General features: G+C 46.7%; 1 protein-coding gene across 1 annotated transcript in view; it reads left to right on the top strand.

Moving 5' to 3' along the window:
• COL4A2 (collagen type IV alpha 2 chain) overlaps nucleotides 1–24127 on the top strand; it is a 177872-nt gene that overhangs the window by 106566 nt on the left and 47179 nt on the right. The window contains exons 5-14 of the mRNA XM_022576773.3: nucleotides 9088–9222; nucleotides 9310–9354; nucleotides 12512–12628; nucleotides 14465–14536; nucleotides 14890–14925; nucleotides 15034–15096; nucleotides 17058–17093; nucleotides 19550–19591; nucleotides 21744–21839; nucleotides 23536–23571. Coding sequence (XP_022432481.1) covers nucleotides 9088–9222; nucleotides 9310–9354; nucleotides 12512–12628; nucleotides 14465–14536; nucleotides 14890–14925; nucleotides 15034–15096; nucleotides 17058–17093; nucleotides 19550–19591; nucleotides 21744–21839; nucleotides 23536–23571 — 678 coding nt within the window. The remainder of the gene's footprint in view (nucleotides 1–9087; nucleotides 9223–9309; nucleotides 9355–12511; nucleotides 12629–14464; nucleotides 14537–14889; nucleotides 14926–15033; nucleotides 15097–17057; nucleotides 17094–19549; nucleotides 19592–21743; nucleotides 21840–23535; nucleotides 23572–24127) is intronic.

Genomic DNA, 24127 nt, shown 5'->3' with positions numbered 1-24127 from the left:
TGTAGAATAGTGTGTATATGTCGATCCCAATCTCCCAGTTTATCCCACCCACCCTCCCTTTCCCCTTGGTAACCATAAATTTATTTTCTACATCTGTGACTCTTTTTGTAGATAAGTTTTGTAGATAAGTTCATCTGTACCCTTATTTTAGATTCCACACACAAGCGATATCATATGGTATTGTCTCTGTCTGACTTCCTACACTCAGTAGACAGTCTCTAGATCCATCCACGTTGCTGCAAATGGCGTTATTTCACTCTTTTTTATGGCCGCGTCAGCTTCTCATAATCCCAGTGACTCCAGAGCTGTCTCCTGTTGTAGCTGTCACTTTCTAGTCATGTCAGCACAGCCTGGGGCCGCCCTGTGTGATAACTCATGATGACGTCAAGGCTACTTGACGACACTCTGGTTGTTGATACTGTCTCCATGCTGTCAGCTGCTCAGTTAGAAAGAGTGTTTCATTGTTTCCCACGTATGGGAGCTTGACAACCAGAGCCCCAGAATCGGCTTCTTCCAGCCCATTCCTTGGCCGCCGTTTCTGCTCCCTGCAGCCCTCAGCCCATCCACACCACCTACCTCCGCGCCTTCCTGGAGAACAAGAGGCTTAGGAAGTCCAGTCTGTCTGTTAGGCAAGGCTTCGTCTTTAGGCAAATGAAATGTACTTACTGCCACAAAGCACAGAGGCAATGGAAGGCCTTTCCAGAAAACCAGCTTTTCTGAACAGTGCCAAGGCAGATCACATCCAGACTCTAAAAAGCTCAGCCTCGTGTTGGGCTGAAGCCATTGTGTTCGACTGCCCATGTGCTGCCTATTTTTAGAATAAGGAACAGTTTTCAGACTTCTTGGTCCTATGGGTGGAGAACAAGAGAGAATCTATCTTTCCTTTGCTTTAAAATGTGGATCTTTCCAACTCAAATCATTTCAGATAAACTACCCAATAGCATCTTATTACAGGTGACACCCTCTGGTTTTGTTTGTTATGAAAGCCACATATAATGGAAGGCTTGACATCCTAGGTGTATCTTTTGCTTCTGAATCTGGTTTGGTCCTGACCCACTCCCACCCCTGCCATCCTGTGGGCTGTGGGGAGGACGGTCCTAATTCCTGCCAGGATCCCACAGGATCCAGCTTCCACACAAGGAAAGCTCCGTCTTGGTTTCTTCAGGTTTTTTCATTTCACAGGCAGACATTTTTCAGAAGCACCTTGCTAGATGTTTTTAATACGTCATTTTACAAGCATCCTCTCTTCTTCCACTTCTAAATAATATCTAGTTTATAAATTCACTTGTAAGAATGTACTAGAAGGAAGGACTTGGTCCTATGCAATCTGCCTGTGAACTGCAGAGGTGGTCTTCTTAATCTTGGCCTCCACCAGACCCCTTTTCTGTTGTTTGTTTGTTTTTAAGTCAAGTTTATTGAGGTATAGTTTACGTACAATTCCGTGAATATTGGCAAATGTGTCCAGCCATGTAACGACCACCAACGTCATGATATAAAACAGGTCCACGACCCCAGAGTTTCCTTGTGCCCTTTGTAGTCTGTCCTCTCCCTCCGCCCCCAGGCCTGGCGCTCAATCCTCTGCTTTCTGTCTCTAGAGTGTCCCCTAGATGGGATAATAGCACAGCATCGCATAAACAGGACGAACAGAACACAGCCTTTGTGTCTGGATCCTCCACTGAGTGCAGCGCCTTGGAGATTCATCCTCACCGTCGTGCACAGTGGATGGCTGCTTCTTTTTGTGTTGCTACGTAGTATTCCATTTCCTGAATGGACCGTGGTTTGTTTATCCACTGATGGAGACTCAGGTTGTTTCCACTTTTCAGCTGAAATAAGTTGAACCACTAGGAACCATTGCCTAAAGTTCTTCTAGTAAGTGTGTGTTTGGCTTTAGCCGCTCGGGTCTGTGTCCCCAGCAGTGATGAGACTTCGGCTTCTCCGCATCCTTTGCAGCACTTGGCGTTGCCAGTTTTCTCTGTGTGGGTGTGTCAGCCCTTCCAGCAGCCGCGGCTACACCTTCTTCTGGATTTAATTTGCCTTTCCCTAATGACCGATGGTGTTTAACCCCTTTCACATGCCTGTTTTCCATCTGTACCTCTTCTGTGTTGAAGGGTCTGTTCAGATCTTTTACGCATTTTTTCAATCAGGTTCTTTTCTTTATTATTGATTTCTGGGCACTCTTTCTATATTCTGTGTATGTGTCTTGTGACTATTTCCCTCTCAGCGTGCGGCCTTCTTTCTATTTTAAACGGTATCTTTTGAGGATCAAATGTTTTAATCTTATCAACTTTTTGTCTCTTATGGCTTGTGATATTCATGTCTTATCAAAGCAAGCTTCGCCTAATCCAGTCGCAAAAATTCTTCCCTATGCTTTTCTTCTAGAAGTATTACAGTCTTCGCGCTTACATTTAGGTCTGCGTTCCACTTTGACTGATAAATGTTTGTCTCTGGAGCCAGGTGAGGGTCAAAGATTGTTTCTTTACATATGGATGTTGTTCCCCTTATATCAACACTTGCCCTACAATCTGTGTCAGATAATTTTGGAGAGCAGGACAGCAGGATTCCCAGGAGGCCATATAATTCTTCTTGAGGAATAAGTGAACTCTTTATTTGGAGTAGCACCCAGGGCAGAGTCCTGATGTTTTGTTATCTATTAGTAAGAAGCGAAGGGAAAAGGTGGCAGAGTTAGCATCAGCTCTGTCTGTTTTGCCTGGAGCAGGCAGTTGGCCCTATTTACTGATAATTATTATATGTGTAATATACAGTTCAATACTAACCTTCACATTATCATTAGCTTGGAGGAGGGCGTGACTTCACTCTGCCAGGTGATCAGAAATTGCTCACAAATGCTAATGATTATCCCTAAGAAAGATGACTAATTCTAAAATTTAGACGAACAAATTATTTTCCTGAATCCTAAAAAAAAGGTCCTTCCAGCCCTTTGGGCCATTTGATATGTTCTCAGGTGTGTGTGCACAGCTCACGGAATGAGCTGGGACTTGGTCTGGAATCCCCTGAAGGTCACAGAGAGCTACAGCATTGGAAGGAAGGGCCGGGAGGGGAGGGGCCGCCAGGGGATGGAGAGGATGTGGGTGTCTGGAGGAGCGCCCAGAGCCCATAAAAGGCGAGACAGGAAGAGTACACTTAGGAAGGAGAAGGGATTTCCTACTATTCAGATGTTGGCCAGGAAGGCATGAAAAGCTTATTCTTATTCTACCAGGAAAATACTGTACCATAGATTAAAAGTCCTGATGTGCAGTGAAGCAGGATTGATCCTTGGAAACGTTTCTCTTTATCGTTCCCTTTTTTACTCCCTTTCCCAGTGCGGGTGTTAAGGCTAGTAAGCTGGATGGCAGCAGGCACCTCCTTGGGGTTTTCTGCACTTGAGGTGTGATTTCTCAGGGCCTTGATTGGTCATATCCACCTTCTACCTTTATTTTTGACGCTGAAGCTGCAGAGGTCTTCAGCCTGTGCACAGATCTATTTTGCCCCTTTTCTCAGAAGTGAAAATTCCAAGTTCATGAAAGCTTAGTGTCTCGGGACTTGAAGTGCGTTCCCTCCACAGTAGCGGTATTTAAGCAATGTGCGCTCAAGCCTGGACTCATACTCTCAGCCCATCCAGACTCCAGCTTCCAAAACTAACCCTGGACGTCCCACGCATCCTCCAGGAGTGATGCCCAAAAGGGAGAGGCACGTGTGCACCCCTCCATCCTAACAGTGACCAAAGTTGGTTCCTTCTTGCAATTGCACTGAAGCATGAGACCACAAAAACTTTGTTAGAAATAGTCTTCAACAAACATAACTATTAGATTTTTCTCTGCCCAGCTCAGGAAGCCCGACCTCTCTTCTGAGATGCAACCTCATGCTTAAGAGAGTTTTCTTATGAAGACATACCTGCCTCCTTCCATGAAAACTTCAGGAGGGGAAGGAGGGTGGGGTCATGCAGGGATTCTCAGACTTCACTGTGCAAAGAACCCGCCTGGGATCACGGTCAGTGCCGCCCCGGGAGGGCTGGGTGGGCCTGAGAATCTGCATCTCCCGCAAGTTTCCAGGTGGCACTGATGCAGCTCATGGACCTCGACTTGAGCAGCAAGGGTGGCGTGGAAGGTGGACTCCACCCCTGCCGAGACCTAAATGCGTCAGTCATCCCTGACCCTAACCCTCCAGACCCCGCTTGTCTCCCCTCTCAAGCGGGGGCGATACCTACTTGACACACTTGTCCTGGGGGTAAAAATGAGAGAAACCATTTTTTGAACCCTTTTGTAGCGCTTCATCCCAGAAGATACAGGAGTACAGGATCCTCCCATTATCCCGTTTCCTAGGAAGTGATACATCTATACGAATCGAGTTCTCTGTGGGCGGGGGGCGGAGCCCATGGGCTTACAGCTCCTTTCCACATGTCTGCTGGCTTTTGAGAAGTATTTTGTGGAAATCCTTTTGTCAAGTATATTGCAGGAATTTTAGGAGCTTTAGAAATTTATGCAAAGGCAGTTAAGCTACAGTCCTACTCTCTCTGGGGTAATTTTTATTTTTAACGTCACTTATTACAAAAAGAAAGGAAGAGGTGGGAATAAGTTTTCCGATCAGGACTTTTCGTCTGAGGCTGGAAGTTGGTAAGGGTGATGGTTAGTACAGAGGAAAATCCTCCTTGTTACCAATCATTCCAGCTGCTCTCTGCAAACGCCCTAGATGCCCTGGTGGGCAGGATATCCTAGGGGAAATCTCATCCCTGATGACCCAAGCATGCATACCAGGGTCCTCAGACCTTGACATAAGGGTCCTTTTGGTCCCAGCAATGCAGGATTTGCACTGAGAGCAAGACTGAGGGACCAGTCCTGGAAGACGAGGGAATCATTCAGATTCCCTCCAGGCTCGTCCCGGCTTTTCCCTAGAGCCGCAGCTAGAGGGGATTTTGTGAAATGTTTCATCTGTCAGAAGCTCAAGATGAGCTCTTCAGAATGACGCCATTTTCACACCCTCTAGGCTATATATATTTTTAATGGAAAATAGCAAGTGTTGGTGGGAATGTAGGGGAATTTAGGACCCTCACACGTTGCAGGTGGGAATGTACAATGGGGCAGCCGCTGTAGAAAACAGTCTGGCACTCTCTCCCTCAGACAGTTAAACAAAGTTACCGTGTGATCCAGCCATTCCACTCCTAAGTATAGACCCAAAAGAGCTGAAAGCAGGTGTGTGCAAAGAAAGCATATAGCGGTATGTGCATGTTCATAGCAGCACCGTCCGCAACTAACGAACTGGTTTATCCACACAGTGGAATCTTGTTCCGCCATAAACGTGGATAAAGTACCGACACGTGCTACGACATGGATGAGCCTCAAAAACATTATGTTAAGAAGCCAGACACAGAAGGTCATATATCATACATATGATTCCATTCATATGGAATATCCGGAATGGGTAAATCCCATAGAAACCGAAAGCAGACAGTGGCTACCAGAGGCTGGAGGTCAGGGGGTGAGAATGACGGTAGTGGGTATGGGATTTCCTTTGGGCTGATGAAAGTATTTTGGAGCTAGATAGAGGTGACAGATAGAGGACATTGTGAATATACCTGAAGCCGCTTTAAAATGGGTAGTTTTGTGTTATGGGAATTTCACCTCCATAAAAAGAAAAAAGTGAGAGCGTGTTCCAGAAAAGGAAAGGCTAGAGTTTTATTCCCAAAGTCAGACTTCCCATCCAAGAAACAAAAGTTAAAGAGAAGTTTACTGACAATGGGAGGAAAATGAGACCATGATGTCATTAGTCACTCTCCCCATCAAAGGGAATCAGGAAAGGTTAATGAACTCGAGACAAGGTGAGGCTTTTCCTCATTAAGACGCACGTATCCCATTTGGGTTAATGGGAGACGGTCCCTCTTAGTTGGCGCTAGACAGTCATCCCCTGGAAGAGATGTAGATTATGGGCAATAAAAATGACAGCACTAATGAGGAACATTCTATCCCCCAAAGGTTGCTCCCTGTAAGCACTAACAAACTAGGGGCCTCCGATGGTTAGGGGAATTCTGAGGCTTAGAGGCATGGTCTGCAGTCACAGACAAAACAGAAATGAGCACAGCTGAGGAAGAGCCATAAAAATCTGAATCAGGGCTTCCCTGATGGCGCAGTGGTTGAGAGTCTGCCTGCCAATGCGGGGGACGCGGGTTCGTGCCCCGGCCCGGGAAGATCCCACATGCTGCGGAGCGGCTGGGCCCATGAGCCATGGCCGCTGAGCCTGTGCGTCTGGAGCCTGTGCTCTGCAACGGGAGAGGCCACAGCAGTGAGAGGCCCGTGTACCGCAAAAAAAAAAAAAAAAAAAAAAAGCATGTTTGTCCCCAAACTTCCAACAAATGTATCATGCCAAGACCTTAGAAAAGGACGAGCCTGGGATGTCATGTGTCCAAGGTCAGGGCTACCCGTCTTGTACCACAATCCTCCTAACCACTTTTTTCACGTTCTCCAAAGATTCAAATACGCTGGCTTTGCCGTGACACACGATGCGTGTGGTCAGGCTACCCCAGGGGAGCATCTGCTGGTTCCTGCACGGACTGGCCTCTCTGGAACTCGTGCGGGGAGAGCAGAGAATCTACCATCCCTAAAACGCTGACCTGGCCCTGAGGGAGCCCCAGTCTCCCCTTTGTCTGAGGAGGCCGGGGGCCCAAGCTTTGGGGCAGGTCTAAGCCATCTAGCGGGATCTTAACCTCCATCTGTATCCTCCACCCCGAAGACACTTCTTTACTGCTCCCTTCATGCCTGGGGTCCAGCATCTAAAGGGAGGGGCAGCAGGGTCTCTCCACGCGCTTCCCTCCGATTCTGTCTGTGACATGAAGGCCGCACCTCACGCCGCATCTGAAATTACTCACTTCCTGTCAGTGGTGTGAGACGTTAAGCACAGATTAGAAACATTCTGCAAAGACAGACAAACGTCTTAGCTGCACAGTTTATATAAGCAAGGTTCTCTACAGGCAATGAAAGAGAAGACTAGAAATACTGACTCAGAAGCCCCTTAATCTAAAGGCAAGACCAGAATTTGAAGTGTGAGAGCAGATGGGCCTTGGCAGAGAAGGGCTCTGTGTGATGAATAAACAGCAGACCCACGCGTTTAAGGAGGAGTCAAGCCAGAGTTAGTTGGTTGGGGATTTTTTTTAAATTGGGGCTAACCTGGGAGGTTCATTAAAATATAACAGTATTGCATAAGCACAGGAGATTTTTATGGTCGTGAAACTGTTCTTTATGATACCATTATGTTGGATACACACCATTATACTGTCATCAATATCCATAAAATGTACAATACAAAAATTGTACCCTATTACAAATCTTGGACTTTAGTCAATAACATATTGGTTCATCAGTTGTGATAAATTTCCCACACGAATGCAAGTGGTCAGTAGTAGAGGAAACTGTGGGGGAGTGGGGGGCAGTTGGAGGAGCAGAGGGGTATTTGGGAACTCTGCAGTGTCTGCTTAATTTTTCTGTAAACCTAAAACTGCTCTAAAAAAATTAAGTCAATTAATTTAACAAAAGATATTAATATAGAACTAATGCATAAATTAGTTTCAGTAATAAGAGAGCTAGATCCCCCTTTTTAATGTTTTTATTTTTATTGTGGCAAAACACGCGTAACATAAAATTTACCATCTTAATCATTTTTGTACAGTTTGATGGCATTAAGCGTGTTCACATTTTGTGCACACATTATCACCATCGTCTCCAGAACTTTTTCATCTTTCAGAATTGAAACGCTGTCCCGATAAAACTCTAACTGCCCTTTCCCCTCCCCCAGCCCCTAGTCACCGGTATTGTACTTTCTTCTCTATGAATGTGACTCCTCTAGGGACCTCATGTTGGTGGAATCAGACAGGATTTGTCCCTGTGTGGCTCATTTCACTCAGTGTAATGTCCTCGGGGTTCGTCCGTATTGTAGCCTGTGTCAGAATTTCCCTCCTTTTTTTTTTTTTTTTTGGTACACAGGCCTCTCACCGCTGCGGCCTCTCCCGTTGCGGAGCACAGGCTCCGGACGCGCAGGCACAGCGGCCATGGCTCAAGGGCCCAGCCGCTCTGCGGCATGTGGGATCCTCCCGGACCGGGGCACGAACCCATGTCCCCTGCATCGGCAGGCGGACTCTCAACCACTGCACCACCAGGGAAACCCTCCCTCCTTTTTAAAGTGAATAATGGTCCATTGTGTGGATAGGCCACATTGTGTTTATCCATCATCCATCAGTGGATACTATGCTTCCACCTTTCGGCAATTGTGGAAAATGCTGCAGTGAACATGGGTGTAGAGATATCTGTTCAAGTCTTTGTTGTCGATTCTTTTGAGTGTTATCCCAGAAGTGGAATTGCTGGGTCACAAGGTAATTCTCTGTTTAATTTTTTGAGGAACCACCATGCTCTTTTCCACAATGACCACACCACTTACATTCCCGCCAACAGAGCACAAGGGTTCCAATTTCTCCACATCCTGGCCAACATGTAATTTTGTCTTTTCTTTTTTTTAAATAATAGCCATCCTGATGTATACGGACGTACATTTTATATATTTCAGAAACCTTTTCTTTTTTTCTCTGTGCGTGCATGCACGCACACTCTGTGTGTGTGTGTGTGTGTGTGTGTGTGTGTGTGTGAACAGAAGGAGAGATTCTCTAATCACTTAAACATTCAGGGACCACTTTGATAGCTGGATGCCAGTTCCATTTCCATACCTATTGTATGCATTATACTGAGATAGAGAGAAAATCTTAGAAATTTGATTGGCACTTTCTTTTATACTGAAAGGACTTTTTTTTAAAAGCCAAGTAAGTTTATTCTTTCATCCCAACCCAATATTAGCATTCACAATAACATCACTGTAGTAATTTAGGATCATTTTTTCCTCACATTTAATGTTTTTCCCTTTGAACTCTATGGTTTCTTTGTTAGCCAGGAATCGCTTTGTGGTTCTCGGGGCAGAAGGCGGTGGTTTACATGTAATGTTCTCTGAAGATTATAGCTCTTTAAGAATGAAGAGTGTAGCTTCAAAAGCAACATGGTTGAAAATGCTCATGCATGGTTATGAATTGTGGAAACTGAACGTGTGTTGTTTCTACAGGGCCAGCCAGGGCCAGTGGGCCCACAGGGATACACCGGGCCCCCCGGCTTACAAGGGTTCCCAGGACTGCAAGGCCGCAAAGGTGACAAGGGTGATAGGGGGGCTCCCGGGATCACAGGACCGAAGGGAGACGTGGTACGTACATAACTGTCGGTATTTCTCTCGCTGTTTGAAGGGTGGAGGCGTCTTGGCCATCATTAAGTCTGTTTGCCTTCTTTACAGGGAGCCAGAGGCGTTTCTGGATTTCCCGGTGCCGATGGAATTCCCGTAAGTTTTTCATAAGATTAGAATTTTAAAACACTGTACACGTGCAAAACAAGACGTTTATGACTTACAGACACATGTCTCACTAGTCCCCCTTTCTTGTTTATAACAAAAAACTTATGGGGCTACATGTGCGTATTTTTTTCTCGTGGAATCCAGTCAAATATTGGACAGATTGTTTGCTTTGTAAACGTCCTTCTGGACTTGGCTTCAGAATTGAGGCTACTTTGCTAAAACTGGACACTGTTTTGTAGTAAAAAGCTGCAGTGTTGCACAGACGTGCTATAAAAAGCCAGTCTGAACATTTTGTTTGAACTCCAGAACCACCTGAATATAAAGTAGTCCAGCCAAGAGCGGGGCTGTCCTGAAGCTTGTGTAGCTTCTCAAGTTCTTGGTAGTTACCGCACATAAATGAGAAGACGAAAGGCATGTTTTGTCCATGAGAAAATCTCAAAACGCAATCAAATGTGTTTTTCTAACCTAGTTTACTTTACTTCTTGTGGCATAAGAAAATAAACAAAGCAGCCTGACTTACAGCCTTCTTCACGGGACCCAGGAGCAGATTTCCCAGGGCCGGCTTCCTGCAGATCCCAGCCTCCGGGATAAATGTGTTTATCGCACTTTTAGACCTGCCCCATCCCTCTAACCGCTGAAGTTTAAGGACATCTGCCACTGGAACTTCACACACACGCAGATGTCTGCGCCCTTACCCTACACACATGTTGTCTATCACCATGCCTGTACACTTATGTGTACGCGTGCGTGCGCGCGCGCGCGCACACACACACACACACACACACACACACACACACACACACGGGAGAATCCTCAACCCCCCAGGCTACACAAGTGGTGCTGCTCCATCGCAGGAGAAAAGGGAGAGGGCGTGAGTGGACAGCAGTCACAGGGGATTCATGCTTTTCCTTCAGATCTTTAGCTCCACCTTCAAGGAGGCTTTTGCAGCAGAAGGCAGAGCTAAGGAAAGGAAGCCACACTTGCCAAGACGTGAGACCTACATGGCTGGTGATCCTCTGTGTCACCTCAGTGAGGCCTCGAACAGACACATCAGTGACAACACACAGCTGTGAGCAAATCAGGAAATAACTCTCACATGAGTCAGAATCTTGAGAAATTGGCAGAGTTGAAGAATCCGCAGATTTCAAGGGTTAAACAAATAACAAAAGTATTTCCCTACCAACTGCCTCGAAGGAAATCGCCCATTTTTAACCTACTTTTTTGGACTCTTTGGATCATTCCTCAGTGTGGTCTCTTCTGGAAGTAGAAGTCCGTGCTTTAGATGGAGTGACATTATGGGAAAATAGTGTAACTGATCTGTATCATGTTTTCATTCGTTTTTCCACTTCATACTCATTTAATATCAGAAGCAAATATTTCGCAAATTAGGGAGGAAATAGTCATCATACGGAGGGGTGATCATGGTGTACAGATAACGGGTCATTTTCTACAGAATGTCAGCGCTGCTAAAAACAGTCTCTTTAACTGCCGAAGTCTGATAGATGCTCCACAGTAAGTTAATGTAAATGCCACTTTCAGTATATAAGCACCTAATGGGCACAGAGTTAAAAGGACCTGACAGTTTTAGCTGTTTAGAAGTCGAATATAGAAAGTGATGTGCAGTAAATCTAAGAATTGTGTCATACAGAAATGGACCTAATTAGATGTTGAACACAAGAGGGACATTTAGCTCAACAGAATTGAAATTTTTCTTTGAAGGACAATTTCAAACTAAGACCAGGTTGGCATGCAATTTCAAATGACTTAGATCGATTCTAAGCGAGTCAGAAAGACCAATAGCAGACGGGTAATTCAGGAGGAGAGTAAGGGACTCGGTGGTACGTTTTAATGAAAGCATCACGGAATCCTAACAGTCATGAAAACACCTGCAGAGCTTGATTTCTGAATTTGAAGGTCAGCTTCTAGAGACCCCTAAAAAAGAGGCCTTTACGTCGAAGACCAAAATGCTGCTGGCTCTCCAATACCAGAGAGATTGTGTCTCATGATTTACAGGGACAATCAGGGTTTCTCTGACCCACCAGAGGGTTGACTGAAAAGCCTACTGGATCTCTTATCTGATGGCACCAGTGAAAGCAATGGCTCTGAACATCGGAAGCAAAAAAACGTGCAAACAAAAGAAAAATTCTGTTTCTCTTATTGTATTCCTTAATATCATTCAGGGTACAGGCACTCTGTGTAGGGCTTGTTCATTTCCTTTGAAACCTTCCCGATTTCTCAAGGTAAACCTAAAAGACAGCCCACTGGCCTCAAAAATCACTCTGGAATATATATTTGGTCTATTATCAAGAAAACCAAAATTTTAAAGAAATTGTACAATAAGAAATCGTATATCTAAACATCTATCGTGTAAAGAAACAGCAAAACAGGCTCTGGTCTCGTAGTCCATAAACTGTAGATTATTAACCTGACCCGTCCATGTCTCCAGAACCAGATTCACGTGGTTGAGACGCCCAGAGACCTAGCCTGACCCCGAGTTACACGAAAGACACATGTGATCGCATTGCCTTCCTTCCCCCACCCGGCATCCCAGAACACCTGACTTGCTTTCTATTCGTGTTTAAAATCTAAAAAGTCCTGTTCCTGAAGACGACAATCAGTCAATTGACTTATTGAAGAAAGTCAGTAAGGAAATCAGCTCTTCTACCTGCCGCTAAGTCACTGATGAGATCCCTCTGCAGGTGTGACTCTCACCCGTTTAGGACGTGGGTCTGTACAGCTCCATCTAGAATTCGGTTGGGCACAGCTGACCCTTGCTCTCCCCAAGCAGCATCTACTTCTAGAGTGTTTTCTAGAATTTTCCAACCTACCCTTTTCTGTTCCTGCTAAAACAGCCCTCCCTGTCGCCCAAGGAAGCAAAGCAGCAGAAACCCCAAGACAGTTGACATCTTACCAAAGCCCGTGGGAAACGGAACTGTGTCGTGCAGGCCCTCTGCCGCTGAGAAGGACACCTGTGTGCCCTTGACGACTTAGTTTTTCATTCATTCATTGGTTCATTTTGAGTTGTCTTGGCGCTTGGATTCATGCCAGGGACATCTCTTATGAGAAGATTTTAAGCTGTTTCATCACAGTTACATGAAAACTAGACCCCTGCGGGCTGAAGACTCACTCACTTCTCTGTTTCCAGGGACATCCTGGCCAGGGCGGGCCCAGAGGACCGCCTGGCTACGACGGCTGCAACGGGACAGTGGGTGACGCAGGCTACCCGGGACCCAGCGGCTCTGGCGGCTTCCTCGGCCCCCGTGTGAGTATGGGAACCGCTCGGGCTATTCCACGGGTCGGCTCTGGAATCTGTGTGGTGGAAATGCGTGAAAGATCTCGCTTTCAGGAGGCCCTGCAGGGGATGCCTTTGAGAAGTTGTCTTAGCAAAGCTCTCTGAAGAGGCTGAGCTGCCTTCTGCTCCCAGGACAGTGATGGGAGGCGGGAGCACATGCCAGGCCTGCCTTTACACCCTGGGAAGCCGTGGCTCCCCACTCTTGGTTAGCGGTCAGGGTAAAGCACACCTCCCCTGCTGAGGTTGGCTTGAGGATACCTAGGCGTGCTGTTCCTGCATTCAGATAACTCCATGTTCCGATTCATTCTTTTTTTTTTTTTTTTGCGGTACGCGGGCCTCTCACTGTTGTGGCCTCTCCCGTTGCGGAGCACAGGCTCCAGACGCGCAGGCTCAGCGGCCATGGCTCACGGGCCCAGCCACTCCGCGGCATGTGGGATCTTCCTGGACCGGGGCACGAACCCGTGTCCCCTGCATCGGCAGGTGGACTCTCAACCACTGCACCACCAGGGAAGCCCCTGATTCATTCTTTAAGCGTTAGGTAGAAAGTAGTGGGTTTGGCTTATGTGGTTCACTCCTGCAGCCTCCTGTTTCTTCATTTCCTCCCATGCTCCGATTCAAATAACAGTGAATAATAGTGGAATCGTGGAACTAAAATTTTAAAAAGCTTAAATCTTGACAACATTCTCTATTAGTCATCATCTTTATTAGATTCTAACATCCTTTGTGACGTGACAGAACAATGATGTTCTCCGGGATATACAAGATAGACTTTACTTTTCGTAATGGAAGAACTTCCATATAATGATCTATTTTGTGGCTTCATTTAATTTCTAGGGTCTTTGCAAAGAATCTTGAAATATTTTTCGGCATTCTATTGCTACCTTTTTACCACCAGTATATTGCAAATTCAGGGTTAAACTAACATTTTTTGGCAAAACTTTTTATTTAAAAACAACATTTTTAGGTGAGGGCAGGGCAGCCATAACACCGTTCGTTGCGTTTCGCCGAGGCTGCTGGATTTCTGGTCCCACTCACACCGCCGCCTTCCACCTCCTCCACTGGCTGCTGGTTTTTCATGTGATTCAACTTTTCCATAAGCTACGTTGCATTCTATTCTATTCTAATATCATAGCTTTCATTACCAATAAATAGCCGTCACTTTGAAATATTGACTTTATATGTAGGTGTTAAAACACATGTATATGTGTACGTACGTACTCACACATCGTGTATATTTGACACAATTCCATTTTTAAAGGATGACCCAGTATCTCTCCCAGAAATGGTGCTTCAGTGTGAATGTGTTGATATTTTAGTACATAAATGCCAAAGAAGACACAGAATAGTATTTTTACAAAGAAAAGGAACAGGGTGGTAGAGGAAAGGATTTGTTTACTGAAACTTCACGTGGGTTTCTGAAAATAATTTAAATCCTATAGAGTATTTCCATTTTAACTGTAAGAAAGATGCTATTGGGTAAAAATGAAAGTAAAACTCTCACCCTTGTGGTTAAGGTAGAGATTGGTGTTCAGAATAACTGGAATGGGCCGTGAGAAGAGCTAGACATTGCCTATAAAAGGCAACATGTAGGGGCTTCCCAGGTGGCGCAGTGGTTGAGAGTCCGCCTGCCGATGCAGGGGACATGGTTCGTGCCCCGGTCCGGGAGGATCCCACGTGCCGCGGAGCGGCGTATCGCCAAAAAAAAAAAAAAAGGCAACACGTAATCATCCAAATAACAGTTGTTGCACTGAATGCTAATGGACTGTTTTCTTCGTTTTTCTTCCTATGATATATGTGCTAATTTAGGGGCCCCAAGGACCCAAAGGGCAGAAAGGCGAGCCCTACGCTCTGTCTAGTGAGGACCGCGACAAATACAGGGTAAGTCGGTAGAAGTGGGGCGTGAGCAAGCACCACAGCTTAAATTCGCGATTAACAAAGTTAATTTCCAAGTGAACTCTGGAGTGGAGGGATGCAGAGAGGGATGGAATAGCCCAGAATCACAACTGATTTGAAATTCTCTGACTGCCCTCCAGGCTGTTTTCAATCTTACACTAACTGTGGGCACACTCGTCCCACATTCACAGCACCCCAGATATCTGGGTGATTAACATCACCAAGTCCTGAGACGGCAGATACACTTTATATACTTATTTTCAACATTGCAGTAAAATGTCACTAAACCTACAGATGCCTAAAAGCTAAAATTCTTAAAACTATTTCTTCTCACTTAGGGGGAAGCTGGAGTGCCCGGACTGGTCGGTTTCCAGGTAAGCGTTCTTTTTATTAGAGAAGAGACGAAGCGAAAGTTGAAGAACTCCGGACTCCGTGCCCCAGTCGGCCTCTGCTAACAGCCTTCTCTGGTTGCCTGTCCTTAGGGGCCTCCCGGCCGCCCTGGGCCTGTGGGACAGATGGGTCCGGTTGGAGCTCCAGGAAGAGCAGTAAGTACCAGGCTCGTGTGCTCGCCCTTGAGGTTGTCAAGCGTCCTCTAGAGATGCAGCTCCTTCAACTGCAGACGCTGGTGAAAGCCTCACGATACAACCTGATGCTTGTGGTCGCCAAGACCAGACAGGTCGTCCTTTGTACACGTTGCTGACATCAAGGTTGAAGAATGAGAACTCAAAATGTGTGGTCATCAGATCACTGCCAACTAGGTCAAATTTTGACCTGGTGCTGGCTGGGCGCCCTTGCAGTCATGCACGAGCTCTCCCAGCACCACATCTGACCAGCTGACAAGGGCCTGTCATCCCTGGCAAAGCAGACCAGAGTCCAATAGGTCGATAAGGAAGAAATGGGCTCTGCTGGACATGGCCATTAGAAGCAGGGCCATCACACCTGGCATGGCCATTAGAGCAGGTGTACCACACCTGGCATCGCCATTAGAAACAGGGGTGCCACACCTGGCATGGCCATTAGAGCAGGTGTACCACACCTGGCATCACCATTAGAAACAGGGGTGCCACACCTGGCATGACCATTAGAGCAGGTGTGCTGCACCTGGGCAGAGCCATCATAATAGGTGAGACATTGGACACCAATTAACAAGTGGCCCCTGTGCCCCACCTGAGTGGTGGTCTACAGGTGTTCCCTCCTCCTGCAAATCAAATAATAGAGTGAAGTGTGACAGGACAAATCCCTGGGTGAAGGAGGGCCTGCTTTGAGGAGGGGAGGGGAGGGGGAAGGAGAGTCCCAGGGCCTGGCCGCCTCAGGCCCTTCCCGCTGCACAAAGGACCAGAAGATGAACTGGTTCCTGCAAGGTGTCTGACTCTCTCCTTCCCCTCACTTTTTGTTAATAAATAAACAGGCCTTAAATTACTCAAAGAGAACTTTTGACTGCAGGGGAGAGAGCCCTTCTCAGAGGAAACCACTGCTCAAGATCGAGGCAGCTGCGGTGTCAGCTTCTCGACACACACTGAGAAACAGTGGACACACATGTGTCTGGGAAGATGGGGTCACACCAACAGTCGGGGGTGGGAGCGCTCATTCATTCCCTTCTAATTGTCGATAATAAGATGATAATAATAATTGATCATGCTTCTACAAAGCACAGTTCCCCTGGTGCCATGACGGTCATTTTTCCAAGCAGCCCTGTGGCTGTGAGAGATTTGGCCGAAGGGGATGAGATGAGGCTTATGTGACAAGATGCTCTTTGCTCTCCGGCACACCCAGCTGTCGGCTTACAGCACGTGTGCCACAGGGTTTGGGGGTGTCGTACTTTACACACACAGTTCAGGGAAGTGTGAAAGAGCAGATTGTACCCGCTGGGTCCCTAGCCGAGGTGACAGCCTCAGGGTCTTTGTATGAACCATTAAAATCTCCCACAGCCCCCTGCCCTGTCCCCTTATTTGTACTTCAACACAAATTGCTCTTCTAAAGCATTTTTAAAACTTGTATCCCAAGTGTGGTATTGACGCTGAATGCTTTGCAGAAAGACATATGGTGATGTTGGCAGGCGGATTCTCAACCCTGTGGAGTGGCCTGGATGTCAATTCTGTCTGTGCACATTTGCTGGCCCACCAGCAGAAAGTGCAGGATGGTGCCCTGTGGGGGACCGCAGAGGAAGCCGGGAGAAGCCGTCTCTGGAGTGACAGGGCCTGAGACCTTGCAAAGGGATCAGAGCAAACATGAGTAGGACAGGGGTCAAGTCAAAAGCCTGAACTCAGAAAAGCAAACCAGAAACAGCTGCGTGTGGACAGCCAGCAAATCCTGAGAACTGGGCCTGACCCCCGCCCTCTCCCCTCCAGCCCTGCCTCCCCGCCGAGACAAATGTGTTAGAAACCTCTCTACATACTACCCGGTATTCTAAATACACAGAGAGTGGCTTTCCCAGAGCTTTCCAGCAGATGTTATCTGGGTCCTGGGATAAAGAAAACAGTTTCCAAATTTCTTTGTATTTGTGCAGGGACCCCCTGGACCCCCTGGACCAAAAGGACAGCCAGTAAGTTGGTGGGGGGCGGGATGGTGAGGGAAAGGGGAGGGGGGCCTTACGTGTTTGCATGTGTCCTTCTTGACCATGGAACTACTTGGTTGATAGCTGTACTGTTTATCTCATGATGCGGACCGTTTTGTAGGGTTTTAAGACAATGTTATAAACTCCAGGGATAAATCCAGTGATGCACCTGGATGGTCACATGAAGCCATTAAGTGGATGTATTGAATGGCTTGTTGCTTGCAACTCACATAGCATTCCTGTGGCTACATGCAAGTCCAACTGGTGGTGAATGTTTGATTAGAAACGTAGACTAGAGCAAATTAGGGACAGCTCGTGCTTATCCGTGTGTGTTCATTTACAAGAAGGGACGAGATGCCACCAAAGTTGTGTAGGGAGCTGATGGCGCTCTTCTTACCTGGATACAGGTAGGTTGTACCACAGTGTGATGTCCGCTTCTAGGGTTGTGTTTGGTGAGTTTCAAGCCAGGCTCAGGCCCAACGCTATCCTGTTTTCATCAGAGAAAGATGAGTCAGCTGGCTGGAGCACAGCAAAGTAGGTGGCTTGTTGGAACCTGGTGACAGAATTAGGGTTTAGCGTGACCTGGGAAAGGTAGATAAATGCCCAAGACAAACAGTAGGAGGTTGGCGAGGGAAGTATTTGGTCGAAACTCGACGTGAGTCAGAAATACTGGGCTACCGTTATGAACTTTTCAGAACCATTCTGTGGCCTGCATGTGGCCAAGGACATCTCCCAGCCTGCCCATTCCCAGGCCTGCCCCACGGAAACCCCATCTCTATAACCGCCTGGGGACCTTGGCTGTCCCCACCTCACCCCCAGCTCCCATCACCTCTGACACAGCTTCCAGCTGCGGCTGGAGCTCATTAGGGCTGCTGTCCCCACCACCGGGCTCCCCACTGTCCGGCAGCCTGGAGCAGGCTGGGAACGGCCCAGCGCCAAGAGAAGCGGATGTAGGACGCGGCGGCTAAGCCCCAAGGTCGCCTCAGATCCCCAGTTGGCTGCAGCACAAACAGCCCTCACCCTCCGCCCGGTCACTTCCTGGTGACTTGGACTCCGGCTCGTGAGGCAGGGGGACCTCGGGGTCCCAAGCAAATCGTGTTCTCATCTAGCCTGGCTGCGTTTCTGTGCTTTGATTTCAGCTCCCAGCCAGGTGGGAAAGAAGCAAAGGAAAAGCGAAGATTAATTAAAGGCTTTGTTTTTGTTTGCAGAAACTCTCTGGGCATCGGAGGGGGGTGGACAGTGTGGTGCAGAGACAGATCAGATAGCCCCCCCCCACAGGATCCTCTGTCTCAATGGGTAGGGGCCCTGAGAAGGAAGCAGAGCTGCTGGGAATCAGAGAACAGAGGACTGACTTACGGCATCGTGTCCGGTCAGCCCTCCCACGCACGGCAGCTCCATGAATCTGTCAAATACTTACTAGGTCGCCAGCCTAGCTTTGCTTCTTAAGCAAAAAGGAAGATGAAAAGTTTGGCTAAACCCCGAGAACACCATCCCCTAAGATCGTTCAAAGGGTAGGAAATCTTTCTGTGAAATTAGGATTATTTAACCAAAATGAGAAAGTCTGAGGCAGAGGAGGGTATGAATCACCATCTTCAAATGTGGGATCCAAGGCGGGAAATGGCTGCTCTCTGAGTCCAGAGGGGCCAGAACCCAAGGAAACGCTCTGCGACCCTAACCTGTAGAGTCGGTATACGCGGGATTAAGAGTCGGGAGGACCTGGGATCAGACCTGAGCTCTACCATTTGTTCGCTGTGAGGCATTGGTCCAAGGGTATGACACCTTCCCCATCTGTGATGCCCAAGCTCATCGTGTGGTACAGAGGATTAAAGGAGAGAGAAGCAGTTAGCAGGGACCCTGGACTGTCAAAGCCCAGGACCACAAGTAGGGAATCAATAATAGGCAACTTCCCGGTCTGCAGGATTTGAACAATAAAATATATTTCAAAAAGCAAATGGCAAAGTGTTCCCAAGGGTGACAGAATAACTGTTCTTACTCCACTATTTTTCAGGTTTTGCTTAAAGTACAAAATACAAGTTTCTTAAAAGCACGGCTGTATTAAAACCCTATCATTTTTATGAACCGCGGAGTTTTTGTCACTTAAGGTTTAATCTTAGTGAATGCTCAGAACCCACTGTCTGTAACTGGTACCACTTTCTGTAACTGCTACAGCATCCCGATTTGCTCCTGTTCACTTTATGTGATATCTGGAATGGACTCAGATGTTTATTACACAGTTTATATGTGGAAATAGCAAAAGAAAAGACATTAATTCTCCTTTTGTATCAATTAGTTCCTAGGAGCTGAAGCCAGAATATTACGCAAGGATAGTTATCCAGTAATGTTGCAGATACATAGATAATAGGTTTCTTTTTCTAAAAAAAAAAAGTAATTTTATTTCACCGTGATTATTGACTTTAAACTTACAGAAGCCATTTATCTTTCAGGGCAACAGAGGACTTGGTTTTTACGGAGAAAAAGGAGAAAAGGTAAAGGAAACTTAATAGATTGAATTAGGAAATATTGACAGATCATTTTAATGTCTTCGTTTTATGCTCTTATCTTGAGGTGCTCTGCAAACAGACCGTTTGCAAAGGAAACAATCACTGTAAAGTGTCAGGTTACGAAACAGGCGCCAGTGGTGGTTATGGATCAGTAAGACTGTAGAAGCCCCGGACCTCTGACGCCCATGTAACTTCAGCCGTCGTCAGCAGCTAGAAAGTAAAGGCATTTCCCTGTGGTGTCCTCTGACATGGGGCATCCAGAGGAGATTGAGGAAGACAGAGCAGCAGACAACGTGGAGCCAGCTCAGAGGCCAGGGGGCGTGGCCGGCTCAGGCTGGGGGCGTGGCCGGCCCAGGGACCAGGGAGCGTGGCCGGCTCGGGCTGGGCTCAAAGGCAGGAAAGAGGCCACGTGGACTCTTGCAGTTCCCCACGGTGCCAAGGTTCAAAGGCGTCGTGGCCTTTGAGAGGAGCCCCTGAGATCAAGTGTGTGAGAAGCTCAGCTCGGCACCCACAGCCACAAGCAAAGCCTCGCAGAACGCAACCCACTGCATTCACTGCAGAACCTGAGTGCCCACCGCCAAGCGGATTTGTTCCCTTGGCCTCATTTTTCGCGCATTTTCACTTTGCTTCCCATTTTGCTTTTTGACTGAACAGCAGACTCAGTGCAATCCCGTACTGCTCAGGTGTGACAAGGAAAGACTTTCTTCTTTGTGTGAATTCCATAGGAAAAGATCACAAGAGAAAAACATTGGAAGATCCAAATTCGTAAAAATTGAAACTCTTGTATGATGGAATATAAGAAAATAGTAAGATAACGAAGAAAGAAGAAAAGTCTGGGAAGAAATCATCGGGCGGAAAGGAGAATAGTCACATTAGATAGAATGAGAATGAAGTTAATGTCTATAATCCACAAATATTAATAAAATAGTAATAATAGCATCAAGGCCCCCATAGGTAAAGGGGAGATGAACAGTTTTAGGTATTTTTTAGCTGTAATATTAGCAGACATTCAGAATATACTGTGAATGCCACTTTCTGCAGCCAATAACATCATCTCAGTTTGCTCCTGTTCATGTGATGTGATACCTAAGCTCAAATCTGTATTATATAGTTTATATGTGAAAATAGCAAAAGAAAAGGCAGTAACTTCCTTTTTGTGTTAATTCCTGGAGGTGAAATCAGCATATTACACAAGGATAGTGGTCCAGTAATGTTACAGATTGAAGGTTTCACCACCTGTGCATCACATACAAAAGCGTTTCTTGATAATGATAAAAAAGCTAATTAAAGCAGTCCTGAGATATTATGTTTATTAAAGATGCTGCTCTTTATTATATAAAAACCCCCTTAACTGGTGAAGTAGTGGTGAAACTGGACTGGTCTTTCATTTCTTAGGCATTTCTTATGTCTTGGTACCAATCTTAGAAAGCAGTAGCATAACACATAGCAAGAACCACCAAGATATTTAGCCTCCAGACCTAGTAATTTCCTTGTATAGAAATTCATCGTAAGTAGATAATTCCACAGAAGCAAATGCAGCCCCAAATTATGACCAGCTTGTATGCATAAATTCTAAGTGATTCTTCTTTTTTTCTTTCTTTCTTTCTTTATTTTTGGCTGTGTTGGGTCTTCGTTGCTGTCCACGGGCTTTCTCTAGTCTCAGCGAGCGGGGGCTACTCTTTGTTGCGGTGCGTGGGTTTCTCATTGCGGTGGCTTCTCTTGTTGCAGTGCACAGGCTCTAGGCATGCGGGCTTCAGTAGTTGTGGCTCGCGGGCTCTAGAGCACAGGCTCAGTAGTTGTGGCGCACGGGCTTAGTTGCTCCGCGGCGTGTGGGATCTTCCCGGACCAGGGCTCGAACCCGTGTCCCCTGCATCGGCAGGTGGATTCTTAACCACTGTGCCACCAGGGAAGTCCCCCTCTAAGTGATTCTTCATGCAAGTAGCAATCAAATAATTTTACCTTACGATTATTTTATTCTATATATGATTTTTATGATTATAACACTATAAAATTGGTGTACATGTGGTAAGTAATATGCAAAGGTAAAAACAGCAGTTTGCGGTGGGATTGTGCTTTTATTCAACCTTGGTCGTGTCTTTTCAATGTAAAGACAGCTGCTTTGCTAAACCATTCACAGGGCGACATGGGACAGCAGGGACCCGGTGGGATTCCACCAGACAACAGTTACGTCGAGAGGCCCAAAAATGACGTGATCCTCCCAGAGCAGTATAAGGTAAAGGGACTTCAGCAAAATTGATGTATTCCCAGTTGAACGAAAAACAGGAGGAGAAAAAAAGGTAACTTTCTTTGCTCTCATTCAAACAGTCGCATTCAAAGTGGAAAAGCCCTCACCGCCAAATTGGCAAACTATGCATGAAAGCACTGATCACAGTCACACAAGTGTATCAGTACATCACTGTAAATAATTATGATGAATTTGAAACAACACGAGAATCCATTTAAAAATCTCAGGTCTGTCCTAAGTCTCTAGTATAGACATAGTTAGTGGTCGGAGCGCAACTCAATGCCAGGATATGGAGCTATCTGAACAAACGTTGTATTCGGCAAAATAAAACCTACTTTTAGGTAGGTTTTGCCGACGTGGAGCATCATCGTGGGCTTTTTGGATCAAAGTCAGTTTTCTGACTCATAATTTCTGTTAATGTTTTGTTTGATTAAAAGCATACTCTTGGAGTCTAAATAAAAATTAACACCCTTCTCTACCACTCACTCACTCAGACAGACCACTTACCCTTCCTAAGCCTTCAGGTTCCCTTGTGCCTGATAAAGACCGAAGCACTGACCTGGTAGAATACTGACCTCATAGGGCTGCAGAGCGGAGACCCGGGGGAGACGCACCATAACAGGTCACGGGAACCAAAGTAAAGATCCCAAATGTAGAACATGATTCCTGTCTCTCAAGTATCTGTCAAGGTGGGGCGTGGGTGCTGAGTCACGGATAGGAGAGCGCAGGCTGGACCCCGGCCATGGTTGAAATCAGTCTGGGCAGCTGCGGCTGTTATGAGCGACGTGACCGTTGACGAAAGTGGCCTGGAGGTGGCTGATGTGTGGCCAGACGGGACGGTTATGTACCAGTTGAGTTCAGAGCAGGACGTCCCTGGACAACCAGGCAGGAGGGGGGCCTCCACAGAGCCATCAGGGTGGATCCAGGAGGGACTTTGGCTCCTGGGGGTGACCTGACCATCAGCAAGGTAGAGCCTCTGTCCAGTTTCAGGACAGGAGCCCAGGATGGAGTGAGGCCAGAGCAGATTTGATCCATGCTGAGATGCTCAAGCATCTGAATCAGATTTCCTTCATTTTCCACAGCCAAGAGGGGGTAGGTTCTGGGGCTGGGCCCAGCCAACCTGCAGGGGGCAGTCTTGACCCGCAGGAATCCTGGGTGCTGGCCTAGGACTGATGGGGGAAGGGACCCAACTGGTCACTACATTTCTTTCCCCATTTTAGGCTAAGAGAAGTGGGAAAACTACATCACGTAAAGCTGACATTGCTTTCCAAAGCTTCTCTCGCTCAGGGTTTCAACACGTTCCCAATGAGCCTTGTCCTCAGAGGACCCGCCTAACACTCTTTCACTCAAGTGAATGTTATGATTAGGAGCTGTCCCCTGGGCGTGCGCCCCCTACCGCTGAGGCCTCTAAAGGCAAATCACGGGCAGAAGAGAGACAGCCTTGCAATCATACCAAAAATAACACACAATTTCATCTGTATTGTGAAAGTCCAGGAGAAATAGCACATTTTTCCCCTTGAATGTTGAAGCTGCAAAAGTTAGGGGTCATTTGTTACAGTTCATTTATAGTCATTATTTACAGTTTTATAAAATACTTTTCACCTCATATCATAAATCCTGATCAATTTTAAATACTACTGTTCTCGAATTAATGAGCATTTCTTGTCTTTCATATTCTGTGCAGGGTGAAAAAGGAAGTGAGGGGGAACCAGGAAGAAAAGTAAGTCAGGAATAAAGATGCTTCTTCTCACTGGTGGTTCCCAAATTCTCGGTGTTCCCGTCATAATGATAGACTGTGTCTGGGTTGTAACAACCTGCAACTTCTGGTTTCCAATACATTTGTCTACAGCAAGAAAGTATGATCATTTTTTACGCTGTTTTCCAGAAAACAGTTTCAGAATGTCTTCATTCCCCAGTCAACACCAGCTAATCAACACTTTAGCTCATAAATGAATCTAAACCCTTTAAAAGAAAAGAAGTGCCATGGAGGGGCTGGGTGGGTTTGGTGGTGGCTTCCTTGCTGGGGTCCAGCCGTGTCATCGCCCTGCCCTCCCTGATCTGGGTCATGCCTGCCCCGTATGCCCAGTCCTCCCGGTTGTCACTTACTAGGTGATGATGACAGGTGACATCCTGGGTTGATGGCCATCCAGGCCGACTGCAGACATTCTAGGGCTCCACCGTGTGCGGAGCTGGAGTAGACACACAGGGGCAGGACGGCCACTGTCGGGGCACTAAGAATGGACCCCTGAGCAGGCAGAGCGTGAAGTGTGGGCGCC

The sequence above is a fragment of the Delphinapterus leucas genome, chromosome 18 (genome assembly GCF_059928025.1).
Source record: "Delphinapterus leucas isolate spDelLeu-1000000601 "Yukka" chromosome 18, BTC_Dleu_Yukka2, whole genome shotgun sequence".
In the NCBI taxonomy this organism is placed as follows: domain Eukaryota; kingdom Metazoa; phylum Chordata; class Mammalia; order Artiodactyla; family Monodontidae; genus Delphinapterus; species Delphinapterus leucas.
Note: the sequence above shows the minus strand (reverse complement) of the source record. Positions and strands in the feature narration are given on the sequence as shown.